The following is a 13,368-nucleotide window of genomic DNA, read 5'->3' on the forward strand; positions in this document are numbered from 1 at the left end:
CAAAGGTAGTCCAGTTAAAAAGAGACCACGGGGATGGGCCCTCATCCAGCATGACTGGTGTCCCTCTAGGAAGGGGGCAGGACACACACGGCAAAGATGATGTGAAGACACAGGGAGAGGACAGCTGCCCACAAGCCCTATTCTTGCAAGTTTTGCCTGTGTTTGCAAGTTATCAAAATAATGTTAAAAACGTAAATAAAAATAAAGACAGTCAAGCTCCTGCAAAGCCCACTGTGGACCCCAGGTTCAGAGGCCTGGAAGGACCTGCAGGGTTTAAGTGAAGCCTGAAGCCTTCCAGAGGGGCTGGGATTTAACTCCAGGTTTTAAATGGCTTTATTTTTTCCATGATTTTCCCCAAAATATTTAATTTCCTGCAAATATTAAAGGACACTGGACAGTCCTTTCTCTAGAAAGAGCCATGAATGCAGTTCACGATGTGATAAGCGGAGGAAGGAAGCCTTGTGTCGATCCTGGGACCCTCGTGGCTGGCTGGAGGACAGGCTCTGGGGGGCAGTGCCCCTGCTCTCTCAGTCCAGGACAAGGCTCACCTGATTTAGTGAGAAGATTCTAGATCAGGCTTCCCACCAACAATGTCCTCACTTCCGGTGATCTGCTCCAATGGCATCTATGATTCTAGTAAAACCCTGTTCCCTAGAAAAGGAGAAAAAGCAATTTCAGCAAATGGTGAAGGATAGGAACTCCTCTTACTGGAAGCCCATGCTCACATCCCTATGCCTGCTTCATCACTGCCTCTTCCTCTCGCAAACACACGCCTCATGCCCTCTACATTGTCTTTACCCAGGAACCTAGAAGTATTTGCACTCAGGTCTGCAGACCAGGAAGGGAATCAGGTTTAAGTATCGAGAGCTCCCTGACATCAAGCCAGTGTTCCTGAATGAATGGGAATGCCACCCAAACTTCTCAGGCCTATAAACACCATTGCCTTGGAAGTTAATCTTGAATTCCTTGCCATGGTTGGTCCTTTATCATAGCTACAATAGACTGTACCCTCTTTTTTTTTTAATTGAGGTATAGTCGATACATAATCTTATATTGGTTTCACGTATACAACATGGTGGTTCAACAGTCTCCCATATTATTAAATCCTCACCCCCACTAGTGCAGTTACTATCTGTCAACATAGGAAGATGTTAAAGAATCATTGGCTATATTCTCTGTACTGGACTGTACCCCTTTTTTAATGAAGACTAGAGAAAGATGAAAGCATCCCCTTGGTTCAAGTCATTCTGGATCAAAACCACATTAACTCCTCTTGTTTCGGACCACACATGGCCTAACTCACTTCAAAAGGGCCTCCAGCTCCCGTTTGACTCTGCCCACCACAGGCGGCCCCTGGTAGCTGAGGGCCGTGTACAGCTGCACCAGGGAGGCCCCCGCCCGGATTTTCTCTAGTGCGTCCTGCCCGCTGCCAACACCACCAACGCCAACAATGGGGACTCTGCCTGCAGAGAAGCACAGGGCAGAGTCGTGAGGCAGGGGCCCCGGAGCTGTTTGGTCTCGGCCCTCCGGTGTCCCTGCTGAATGCTGCAGTTCAGGGAACACAGACTCTGATCACAGCCCCAGGACCCAAGCCACATACAAATCCAGGGACACAGACACGGAATTCTTGCCTTGGGTAAGTGCATACATCTCCTGGATGGTTTGAGTTGATAAATTTCGGAGGGGCTTCCCACTCAGCCCTCCCATTTCAGAGCGCAGGGCACCCTGGAGGCTGTCAGGGCGACTCACTGTGGTGTTTGTGACAATCAATCCATCGATGCCCAACTGCAGTGTGAGACAGAGACAGGGAACTGATGGGCATGGAGAAGCTTCCCTGGAGGCTTGGGACACACCTGGGCCAGATGCCCAGACCTCCAGCCATGGAAACAAGAGCTATACCAGACCTCACCGTGCTTCCTGAACAAGTGTCAGAATGAGTGGCAACATGACAACAGCAGCCGTCACCAACCACCCATAAGATCCCACAAGGGCAGGGTTTATCCCTAGAACAACCCACTTCAGAATATGCTGTCCAAGACCTCCAGGAGTAAGTGGTGGAACTAGGATTTGAACCCATGACTGCTGGGCTCAGTCTGTGTTTCCACAAACTCTCCTACAACACACAGACCTGTTGTTAGACTGGAGAGAGAGAAAAAACAGAACACTCCGGTGTGCCCGAGATAGGCCCAGAATGCGAGCACAAGCCTTAAAGACCCGGCTGGAGGACCAGACGGGAGAAAAGGCATGAGAAAAAGCCTCATTCAAACACTTGCTTTTTATTATACCATGACCGGCATTGTGACAGGCACTAAACCGGCACGGAGAGGAAGCCACGACGACCGCCCTCTCCTCTGGGCTAGCCCAGCTGGCCAAGCGGCCGCTCGGACGTGAGGGGCGACCCCACGCCTGCCCCGACTCGCACCTCTCTCACCACGCTGGCGATATCTGCCTTGTCCTGGGCGGTGAGGTCGGGCGCGATCTTCACCAGCACAGCGGGCTTGTGCGCTCCCTTCAGGGCGTCCCTCTCCTGCAGCACCTAGAGCAACGTGTGGCCAGAGATGACCTCGAGACTGCCACCAGTGGTGCAGTCGGAGACCAGCGTGTTGCACACCAGCTCTCGAACAAAAGCACCAGCAATTTCCCCTTTCCGGAGATACAGCTCTCAGTTTTGTGGAAGACCCCACCCATCAAGACAGACCAGGTTCCATTCTCCTGAGCCAAGGAATCCCCAAGATTAAATCCCTAATGTTGTCATGGGCATTGGCTGGCACATTAGGGTTTATTTAGACTTTCATTTCTAAAAGAGGTAACAAGGAAAATACCGTTTGATGAAAATTCATTCACTCAATGTGCTAGATGCTAGGGCAGAGTGGTAAATGAGAGACATGGTCCCTGCCTTCACAGACCTTCTGTTTAGCAGCAGGGACAGAGAAGTGGGTGATGAGTTATTACGGAGCATAATCAGTGGTATGACAGGGGCTTAGAGGTATAGCAAGGGGGCCTATCTGGTCCAGGTGTTAATCACAGCTCCCGGTAGTGACACAGAAGCTTCACCCTGGAGAATGAACAGGAGTAGGTAGGACAGGAAGGTGGAGCAGGACCTGGAAATGTTATCGCCCACCTTGGTCAACAAGCGGCGCAGCTCAGCCTTTCCCTGAAGGCTCCTTAGCCCAGCCGTGTTGGGACTGGACACGTTCACTACCAGGTAGTCAGCCAAGGGGCCCAGGACTCGAACCCCCTCTGCATAGTCCGAGGCAGCATCCACCGAGGTCTTATTCTTCCCCAGGTTTATTCCCAGTGGTAGCCCATCTGTAAAGACGTCTGGTCAGGACTTTGCCCCCACACACCACTTCCTATGTCACATTTTGAGGCCACCCTTGACTAACCAGCCCACGAACAGTTTGGGCAACTAACTGGGACACTGTATTATATTATGCCCCTTTTCTCTTAAAAATTTAATGGAAAATGGAGAAATCAGGATTGTAAATACTAGTGATAAAAAAGGTAGAACCCATAAATAAGTACCATTGAGAACAGACAAACCAAGGGACAGCTGTTTACTCTCAAGGGCTGCTTGCTGGACTTGAGTCAAGTGACTGGGTGCAGTTCTGGAGTTAAAGCAAAATACTGCAAAATATTTTTAATTATGATGCCTAAAATGTAGCAGTATAATCATATTATTTTATAGTTTCAGCTCTCTGAGAAGGGACACCCTCTCGTCGGGTGAGCACCCACCCCAGTGCTCTTATATATAGCCTGGGCACAACTATTAATGCCTGCGCCCCTCACTCTCAAAAGTGACTCCATTTGCATAGTAAATAATACAATCACCTTACTTAAAAATCACGGGATTATCACTTGACTTGCCACTTGGATTTTCAGAAACATGCTACATGTGAAAGCAAGGAGTGGTCTGTACTTGACTCCTCCGAAGATAGCATCTTAGCTACAAAGGTCAATGGTACGTCAGTAGTACAGGCTGCTTTCCTATCTGGTGGTTGGGAAAAGACCTGGAACACCAAGTGAGTTCACAAAGTGTCAGGTCAGGGAGGACCAAAGGACTCTAATGTTGCTGACTCCATCAGCAGCCCTCTGCCCACACTGACAAGACTGTGAAGTTAGACAGAAATGGCTGACTCACTCTATCCCCAAAGGGCACCAGAGCTCCTGTCAGCTCTTTATCCTCGGCCTGGTGCTAGCAATAAGCTGTCTTCAAGTCTTCAAGCTACTGGAGAGCCCTGTGTGCAGAGCTCTGCTGTAGGACTTGGCTTCATTCCAATCAGTATTAGCGCCAGAGTGGGGGTGAGGGGCCAGGTGAGGGAGAAGGGGGATAAAGCCGGCACTGTGGACAATTACAAGAAGACAGGCAAGAAGGCAAGGAAGTATCATAAACCATGAGAGTCATACTATGACCTTCAAAGGGCCCCAACTGGGAAGTCTGCAGTCCAGCGGGGTCTGGTTCTTCCAAAGCCGGGGATTTCTAAACAAGGTCACTTTCTCCTCCCAATATCAGAGACTGCTAACTGCCTGGGCCCTTTCAACCTTCCTCCCTGAGATGAATCCGATATTCAAAGTTTTTCTCATCTCGACACCAGGACATCTACTGAAACTAAACTGCTGGAGTGAGTTCCACAGGGACCCAATGAGGAAAACGGCCCAGCCCCACACAATCTCACAGGGCGCCTGGGAAGGCATGGCGAGGATGACCTAGCACCATGTCCACGACATGCACCCTGAGGGCCAGCAAAGAGGAAAGCCCAGGGAATAAACTTCAGCATCTCTGAAGGCAGCCCTCAAAAATGATGGTGTTTCTAGACAAGTTGTGGAGGATATCTTCCCAAATGTCAAGAGTAGTTAACCATGAGTGGGGAGGAGCGTGCATAATTTAAATTTTCTTCTTCACGCTTCTCTGTACATACTAATGCTTCTGTAACTAGCAGGCGTTATTTATATAATGGACAAAGGACAATAGAGCAGGACGCAGAGCAATAGCACCCATACCCTGCTCACATCTTGACTCCCTGCGGGATCACAGAAGAGCCACTGTGCTTTGCTCATGTCCAAGCTGCCCCAGCTATAACACAGATTATTTAATGAGGCAGAAACTAAGTGAGTCTTTACGAATTGTGAAATTCAGTTAAAATCTTGGATGCTGTAGTAGAGCCAGGAAAATTCCCCTGGGAGAGGAGCCCTGCGTTCCAGTGTTTTCTCCTATTGCTCAATCATGTTTATTTAACTAGGAATGTTCCTGACGTTTGTTCCATGTTTCCTTCCAAGAAATGAAAGGACCTCTGATGTAGCCCCGCTTTACCTTCTGTGAGCCTTGCCTGCTCCTGCTGTCTGGCCCGTAGCCTGTGTTCCACCACAGAGAGTCCGTGACTGTTAAATCCATATCTGTAGCACACAAGTGGACAGGGAGGGGACAGGTTAGAGCCCTCAGTCAGAAGGCAAAGACTGGAGAGATGGCCATTTCCACCACACACTTAAGACTTAAAAAAAAAAAAAAGAAAAAATCAGAGCCAGTTTTTAGATTTCCAAGCTCTAAACACCACTGGAACTCCTAGAGAACTTGCAAGAATATCATCAACCACAAAAAGAAAGATTAAATTTTGCAAATATTTAGTAAAAGAGACCCTTCTAGACTGTGTAAAGTGCTCTTCTTTGTAATCGCCGGTTAATTTTTACTACAGCAGACCTAGAAAATGAAGTTCCTACTTTTGGGTAACAGTTCGGAGAGCCTCATCGGGGAGGCCATGACAGGCATCTTTGGGACCATGGGTGGCCTTCTGGGAGACTGACTAATGGGACGTTTATTTAGCTGCACATCCTGCTTTACTGTGCCTCTTCCAGGGAAATTTTCCAGCATTAACGATCAAGTTATTGATCTTTCAGCCACATTGCAGGCTGCGAAACTGCTCAGCAAACTAGCAGTGGAAGCAGCCCTATCTGGGCCCAGCCCCACCCCGCCTCACCCCTGCACAGCACTGCCCAGTGGGGGGGCCCTCAGCACTGCGACAGCCCTCTCTCCTCCTGGAACCCAGCCTGCACTCCATTTCCCCATCTCCTGGCCCAGCTCAAGCATTCCTCCTCCTTGCATAAAGCTCCCAGGCACAAATGACTCCTCATCGCTTAGCATTCAGGGAGCGCTCTGTACCTATCTTTCTCCTGGCCCGGGATGTACGCCTATGCTTCAGTTCCCCTACTGGGTTATAACCTTGAGGACAAGGGACTTGTCTTACTTCTCCATCACCCTGCCACTAGACACTCCACAAAGGCAGGGACCTCCACTCTCTTGCTTATCTCTGTCTCCCCAGCCCCACAGGGAGTTGTTGACCTAACAGCCATTCCTTTCCCTCCTTGAGTGGTGGAACCCAACTCTCCAACACAGAGGAAAGGCTAGTGTCTCCTTTCCCAGCCTCACCGGCAACTGAAACATGAACGTGTGACCAGGCATGGCCAAGACACAGGTGATGCCTACCAGGGAGCTCTGTGAAAATGCCCCCACACCTAGGATTCCTGTTCCCCTTCTGCTCTCAGATGTCTGTGTGCGAGGGTATGAGGCTTGTAGCTGAAGTAGTTGCCTTACAAACAAGGGGAGACCCGGAGCCCTAACAGTGCCCTGCTGTCCAACCAGCACCAGAACTGCTCACTGTACCTGTTATGAGAAGAAAATAACAAATGCCTGTCCTTTGAGCCACTTTGTTGCTTGCAGCCCCAAACACCTAACAGATACAGCAGGACACGTATTTGTTGACTTACTGGATAATTCCCCATTCATTCAGCAAGTGTTTATTGAGCACCCACCATGTGCTGTGCAGAGCAAAGGGCCGAACACACAGGCTGTCCTCTCAGCCACTTCTCGTCTACAGTTTCTGCCGAGCACTGTCCACCTAGTACCTGCAGTTATTTGTGGCAGCCAAGGCATAAACATATATTTTACCTGAACATTGAGAAGGTACTGATCCTGGCCTGCAGTGCAGCTGAAAGATCAGTAAGTTGATCACTAATGCTGGAAAATTTCCCTGGAACAAGCCCAGTAAAGCAGGATGTGCAGCTAAATAAACATCCCATTGGTCAGTCTCCCAGAAGGCCACCCGTGGTCCTGAAGATGCCTGTCATGGCCTCCCCGAGGAGGCTCTCCAAAGTGTTACCCAAAAGTAGGGACTTCATTTTCTAGGTCTGCTGTAGTAAAAATTGCCCGGCAATTACAAAGAAAAGCACTTTGCACAGTCTAGAAGGATCTCTCTTACTAAAAGCAGCCGTGTATGTTGATTGTTAAATTTTCCTGTTTTCTAAGGCAGGGGCTGTGCTGTCCAACACAAGAGCTGCTGCCACACATGCTGCCGAGCACCGCAAGTGGGGGCCAGTCCAAACTGAGAGGTGCTGCAAGTCAAGCGCACACCAGGTTTTGAAGATTTGGTACAAGTAAAAGAAGGTAAATAGCTAGTAAGTCATTTTTATGTGACCGTATGTTAAAAATACTTAGAATATAGTATTTATAATCAAAAATAATTATTACAAATAATAATTAAAATATATTATTAAAATTAACCTCACCTATTTCTTTTTAGTATTTTATTGTGGTCCCTAGAATATTTTAAATATGGGGCTTGCACTATATTTTTATTGGATAGGGCTGGGCAAGAACAATGGAGTAACAATGTGGAAAAAGCAAACTGTACTCAAATAAGCCTAAACCCACACCCAAGTTCTCCCGCTTATCATCTCATGACTGTAGCTAAATTATTCTAATTCTCTCAGCCTCAGTGGATATCCGTGTTAAACGGAAATAATAAAATGAAATAGTAAAAACCTGCTTTTATGCCTGCACAGAGTAGGTGCTCAACGTGGTTCCTGAACATTCTAAGTGACTGAAGAACGTCCATACTGTATGATAGGGAAACAGAGGCAGATCTCATGTCCACGAGTGCCCTGCTGGGAAGAAGGCACCCCTGTAATCTCTGGGCAGCTCACCTACCTGTTAATGACAGCTTGGTCCTCCGGGAGGCGGAAGACTCTGGGCTTGGGGTTTCCTTCCTGAGGTTTAGGGGTAACACTGCCTATCTCAACAAAGCCAAAGCCCATCTTGTAAAGTCCATCCACAGCTTCTCCATGCTTGTCAAACCCTGCAGCAATTCCTATAGGATTTCGGAATTTATGGCCCAGGACTCTCACTTCCTAGGGTGAAGGAGACAAAATCAGAGGCGCACAGACTATATCAAAGTTCTGAAAGTGTGGTCCCTGGCACACCTACGTCAGAATTCCCTGGGGAGCTTGTTAACCGTTAGATTCCAGCACCGTCTCGAGACTAAGGAATCAGAATCTCTGGGGAGGATGGGCGGAATGCAGCTCTGAGGGAATCTGTCTTGACAGTGCCCTCCGGGTGCACTGGACGTCCACTAGAGCTCGGGAGCCATCAGGCTTTCTCATCACCAAGGCTGAGGAGAAAAGCAGTGTTCCCCCCATGAGCTGAGCAGGGGATGGGCACTCTTTACGAACTATCGTTAAGAATGTACATTCTGATCTGTCCTTGGTGGGAGAGAACGACTCACTGGTATCAGCCCCTAAATAATGCTATTCTGAAATAGTGTCAAAAAGCAAAACCCTTTCATCAGCTTAGTAAGTCCCCAGGCATGTGCCTCCCCAGCCAGGCCGACACAGAGCCCCAGCAGCATCCGGAAGGCTCTCGTGGGCACCGGAGGGAGGGACGTGCTCCGCTGACGGCACTGATGGCTGGGCTCCAGACCAGGCTGTGGCTGGGGACACAGTCTTCCCTGTCAGATGAGGGGTGCGTTTCAGAATGTTCTATAGAAGAAGAGTAACTGAGGCCTAATTACCATCAGGTCTAATCTAAGTAACTCAGGATTCCTGCCCTGATGGAGCCAACAAATCTAGCAGCAAGACACGACTTTAAAAGGTGTGAAAGATCAAGGGATAATCACAAAGCCAGCGACTGCCAGTGGAGGCCTTCATTCTTAGCTGACATGACCAACCGGGAAAACTTCGCTGGGACTAGCAAGGTGCGCGCCATCTCGTCCTGGAGGCAGGAGGCAAAAAAGCTGCTCCAAGAAGGGAGAGCAACAACAAACGAAGGTGACAGGTCCAGACGGCCAGACAGTGAGGGGACGTGTGGCTGGTCCGGGGACCTTCCTTGAGGACAGTGGCTCTCAACCCTGGCTGCATGACAGAATCCCCTGGGGAGCTTTCAGTCCTGGCTCCAGAGATGATGGCTACGTGGGTCTGGCGGGAGGCCAGAGCATCTGCATATTCCAGAACCTCCCTAGCTGCGCCTAACAAAGAGCCCAGACTGAGAACCACAGAATTAGGGAAATGGTGGGGAGCCAACACTGGAAAGTTACATCAGGCTGAGATGATCAAGATGCTATCAGTTAAGGAGTCTGGAACGCATCCTAAACAATGAGTTGCTGAAGGAGACGACCCATGCAGAAGTGTTTAGGATGACAGCTCACAGGCCACGCTTGCCCATCCTGTGGGCTGTGTGTGCACGGGCACCGCTCTGTGCCGCTCCAGCCACAGCGTCACTTCCTTCCAAATACACCCCATCTCCACATCCCAGTCATCACTCACTCCTGTTACTCCGGGTTCTCAGATGTTCAAACCAGCAGTTGTGGATGAGGAGGGCTTGAGGAAAAGAACACTTCCTGATTCTACAGTGCCCTTTAGGGTTTTAGTAAGTCAGGTAAAATGACACATCTGCTCAAAACTGCAGGACTGGGGAGTGAAAAGGATTCTAAGACAAAACGGGCAAATGTAGAGAAGGGCACATTGGATCTGTAACAGTGACCCTTCCCCAAAGAGTGCGGACTGCTTCTTGTTTGTTTTCTCTTCACATTCGTTAACTTCCTGACGTCCCCTGTTTTGGTAAGAGGTTTTTAAAATGGAAACTGTCAGGACGTCCATGAGGATGTAGATTCTAGGACATTGATTCTTCTGTTGTGTTTGCTACATAGCCCAGCACAGAGAATAGTGGGGTGCACACGCGGGGCCCATGTGCTGAATGTACGACTGAGTGAGGCTTGGACAGGTGTTTGTATGCCTTCCTCAAAGGGCCTGGCTACACATGCATACATCACAGGAGATGGTTAATAACCCTCGCATGTTTCTCTATTTAGCAGAGATGAAGCCTGAGCTGTTGAGATCTCAGCAAGGAAGGACAGGGGCAAAGGGGATGGGTGCCAAGCCAGACTCCATGGGTGTGACTCCTGGCTCAGCCACTTCCTAACAATGTGTCTTTGGGTAAGTCACTTAACTACTCTGTGCCTGTTTTCTGATTTGTAGTATGGATAGATGGGGAGGTCAGTTATTTACTGGGGCTAACTTGGGACTCTGGTTTTCAAAAAGATCAGCCCCAGCTGAGTAAATTAGGGAACTTTGGCCTTCCCCCTCATACCTGTTGCATAAGGTGTTTCAAGAGCACCTACCAGCATGTCAGAGTCTTGAAATGTGGTGCGAGGAAGGAGCCCCAGGGAGGTGAAACGAACAGCCAGCTGATGGGCTGACTCAGGGTCCAGCAGCCTCTGCAGAGCTGGCATCAAGTGTTCAGCGTAGAAATGCTCATCCCCTGTGGCTGTCAGGTAGGAGAGGAAGAGAAGTCCTCCACCCCCCAAGATGACCACGGCATCCTGAACCCGCTTCTGGAAAACAAGAGCCCATTGAGGCCCCTCAAAGCCAGGCTTCAGTGCCTTCTCAGAGCCCTTTACACCCCCCCACACAAGACTCAATGCCATGCCACATGCAGGGATGTCCCCAGCTTCTGCTAACACTGGTCTCCTTCGTTTCTAGTCTTGCCCACACATTGTTCTCTACATTCTAAAATGCACACATCTGCTGATACACATTCATCTGGCCCTGAAGGATTCAAGGCCAGAGGTTTGAAGTCGGCAGTCCTGCCCACTAAAGGACATGTGGTGAGCATCTCAGGAGAACGCTAGGAGATTTAGCAGGCAGGAATCAGTAAAATCAGACATCCTGCATCATCTTAGACTATCTAACAGATGAACTGCCCCTGTCTTATATGACTTTTGAACATATTACTGACATTCAATATGTAAAACAATTCATATTATTTGAACCTAGCTTTCCCCACATAAATACAAACTATCATCTCCTGTACAGTTTTCATATACATTGACTTTTACAGGAATGCAGTACCTTGAAAACTGTGGGATGACCGTACTGTTTAACACTGAACAGTACAAGAATTGCTCACCATTTCAGATATCCCATCAAGAATGGTACAAAGCTTTGCTTGTGGTGTTCGACACTGAAGCACACCATGGCACTAGAATTTCTAAGTAGAGACTTAGGTACCTGACTCTCTCACTACCTGAGTCATGCCTTACTATTTACATACTGAAATACATATTATTCTATTCTAAATTCCTTTAATTTATCCTTTATATTCTTTTATCAACATTCCATTATGTTGACTTTTTAAAATTATACATAGAAAGAATACACTATACATAAATTCCATTTCAGAATAATAAAGGGAGTTGCTAAATATTTTTTTTTTTATTAGCACCATGCTTAACCAACTGAGCTAACTGGCCACTTGAAAAAAAAATTTTTTTTAAGGAGCACCAGGTCTAATTGAATCAAGAACTGTAATCCTAGCTCAAATGTGGTTCATAATGCTTTTCTCTAATTATCACTGCCAGATGCTGAGTCACTCATTCATACATCAATTCAATCATTTATCAAGTGGTGAATAACACTCAAAGGTGGGCTGAACTAAGGGAGCCCCTTTCCTCAAGGAAAGGACAATCTCATGAGGAGATAGCCAGAAACCAATGATCATGCAAATATGTAACAACTGCTATGAAGAAAAGTATAGGGTAATGGAAGAGCCCAGTTTAATCTTGGAGGTGGAGAAAGTATTCCTAGAGGAAGTGACTTAAAGCTGATATTCAAAGGATAAACAGGAGTTAACTGGGTGTGTGTGCGCGCATGTAAAGGCTCTCCTCGTAGGAGAAGATGAAATGCAACCAAGGAATGGGATAAGAGGAAAGGTTTATTTGTAACCAAGGAGTGAGGCAAAGTATGGCTCAAAAAGACGCTAGGGAGACAGGCAGGGACCTTGGCCAGAATAAAGGTTTGGATTTTGTTTCCTGAACAAGGAAGCGACATAATCAGATTTGCCTTTAAGGATCGCTCCTAGCTGTTAATGTAGATCACGTATTCATTGCTTCGCTTCTAGTCTCCTCCCGGAGGCTGTAGGAACACCCCTTAATACCAATCAATAAACATCAGTACAGCGTTACACAGAGCCCCCGCCCTACAATTTTATCTAAAAGGTCTGGGACCATGTCCTATTCCAAGGTGAATCCTGCACACAATGCAGGCTGGCATGTGTTCACTAAACGCCCCTGCGACAGCCCCAGCATAAGTTTGGCCCACGTACGCTGACACAGATCTGCATCGGCCCAGACAGGCACGTGCCGTTTATACACACCGGCAGAACACGTGCAAATGCACACGCACGAGCAGTTGCACCCCCAGACACTCACCAACGTGCCACAGGGGCCCGCGCCCTCCAGCCGCCCCGCGTCCACACCTCGCCCAGGCTAACCCTCCATTCTTCCCTCGCCCCGCTCCCCACTCCGTCCGTTCCTCGCCACAGGAGAGGCCCAGTTTCTGGACTCACTTTCAGCTGTCTCCACGCCATGCTCCTTCCGCCACTAGGCCCGCCTCTGTCCCATTTCCATTGGAGAATACGGCTGTGAGTCCTCTAGTCCCCGCCCCAGCAGGAGACAACTCACCAATCGCAAGGCAGGAAGGTGGGGCGGGCCTCTGGGCTGCGGAAAGGCCCCGCTCCGCCCCTAGGCTTTGGATGGACGCTGGCGCGCGGGCGCATTCTTGACGGCCACGCCCCTTCCCCCGGGGTGGGCGCTGAGCTCCGCTGACGTGGAGGAGCAGTGGGGCTGCGGCATCGCGCGCAGCTTGTCTGCAGTCCCGCAACCTGGCTGGTGGACTGCATATTTGTTGGTTCTTCAGTTGAAAGCAAATTCGCACCATTTTTTAAAATAATATAAATTAATCATTCTGATATGTTTGTGCTGTAGATAAAGCAAGTATGTATCAGTGTCTTGCCAATGGGTTTCAGCCCTGGGAGAGTTTACTATGGATTTAATGTGACCAAAGAAACTGACAGCAAAACGTTCTTGGAGTGAAAGGGTTATACACAACTTTATTTCCAGGTGGCAGGTCAGTCACTAGAATCCCATCCACTCAGAGTGAGTCTGCATGCAGCAAGCCGGTCTTTGCCCCTGGGTCCCTCTCTGTCCGCACAGCCGTCCTCTGGGCCTCTGTCCTCGGCACTGCCACCACTCCAGCCTCTGCTCTGCT

The 13,368-nt window shown here is 48.8% G+C and overlaps 1 protein-coding gene across 4 annotated transcripts; it reads right to left on the bottom strand.

Annotated features, from left to right (window-relative positions):
- Nucleotides 1–315: 315 nt before the first annotated feature.
- On the bottom strand, nt 316–13,032 carry DHODH (dihydroorotate dehydrogenase (quinone)). Of its 4 annotated transcripts, none has more exons than XM_036897965.2 (9): nt 12,668–13,032; nt 10,443–10,655; nt 7,979–8,178; nt 5,312–5,394; nt 3,122–3,309; nt 2,423–2,536; nt 1,632–1,785; nt 1,304–1,463; nt 316–651 (listed from the first exon to the last, which is right to left on the bottom strand). In XM_036897965.2, exons 1-9 carry the CDS (start codon nt 12,686–12,688, stop codon nt 597–599), a joined length of 1,188 nt encoding a protein of 395 aa, XP_036753860.2. In that variant the 5' UTR covers nt 12,689–13,032; the 3' UTR covers nt 316–596. The 4 variants fall into 4 exon arrangements, with proteins under 4 accessions (XP_036753860.2, XP_036753861.2, XP_057349081.1 ...); XM_036897966.2 differs by having other exon boundaries at nt 10,443–10,588; nt 12,668–12,758; XM_057493098.1 differs by lacking the exon at nt 12,668–13,032 and adding an exon at nt 12,531–12,654.
- Between the last annotated feature and the right edge of the window lie 336 nt (nt 13,033–13,368).

This window comes from Manis pentadactyla, chromosome 15, assembly GCF_030020395.1.
Source record: "Manis pentadactyla isolate mManPen7 chromosome 15, mManPen7.hap1, whole genome shotgun sequence".
NCBI lineage: Eukaryota > Metazoa > Chordata > Mammalia > Pholidota > Manidae > Manis > Manis pentadactyla.

What these genes read in the sequence shown, in the direction of transcription:
- DHODH (XM_036897965.2), bottom strand. Translation starts at nt 12,688, where the DNA reads ATGGCGTGGAGACAGCTGAAA. An exon ending in TGGCGTGGAGACAGCTGAAA is followed by an intron (nt 10,656 to 12,667) that starts GTGAGTCCAGAA and finishes CTTGTTTTCCAG; the next exon opens with AAGCGGGTTCAGGATGCCGT. An exon ending in TGCGCCGCTTGTTGACCAAG is followed by an intron (nt 2,537 to 3,121) that starts GTGGGCGATAAC and finishes ACGTTGCTCTAG; the next exon opens with GTGCTGCAGGAGAGGGACGC.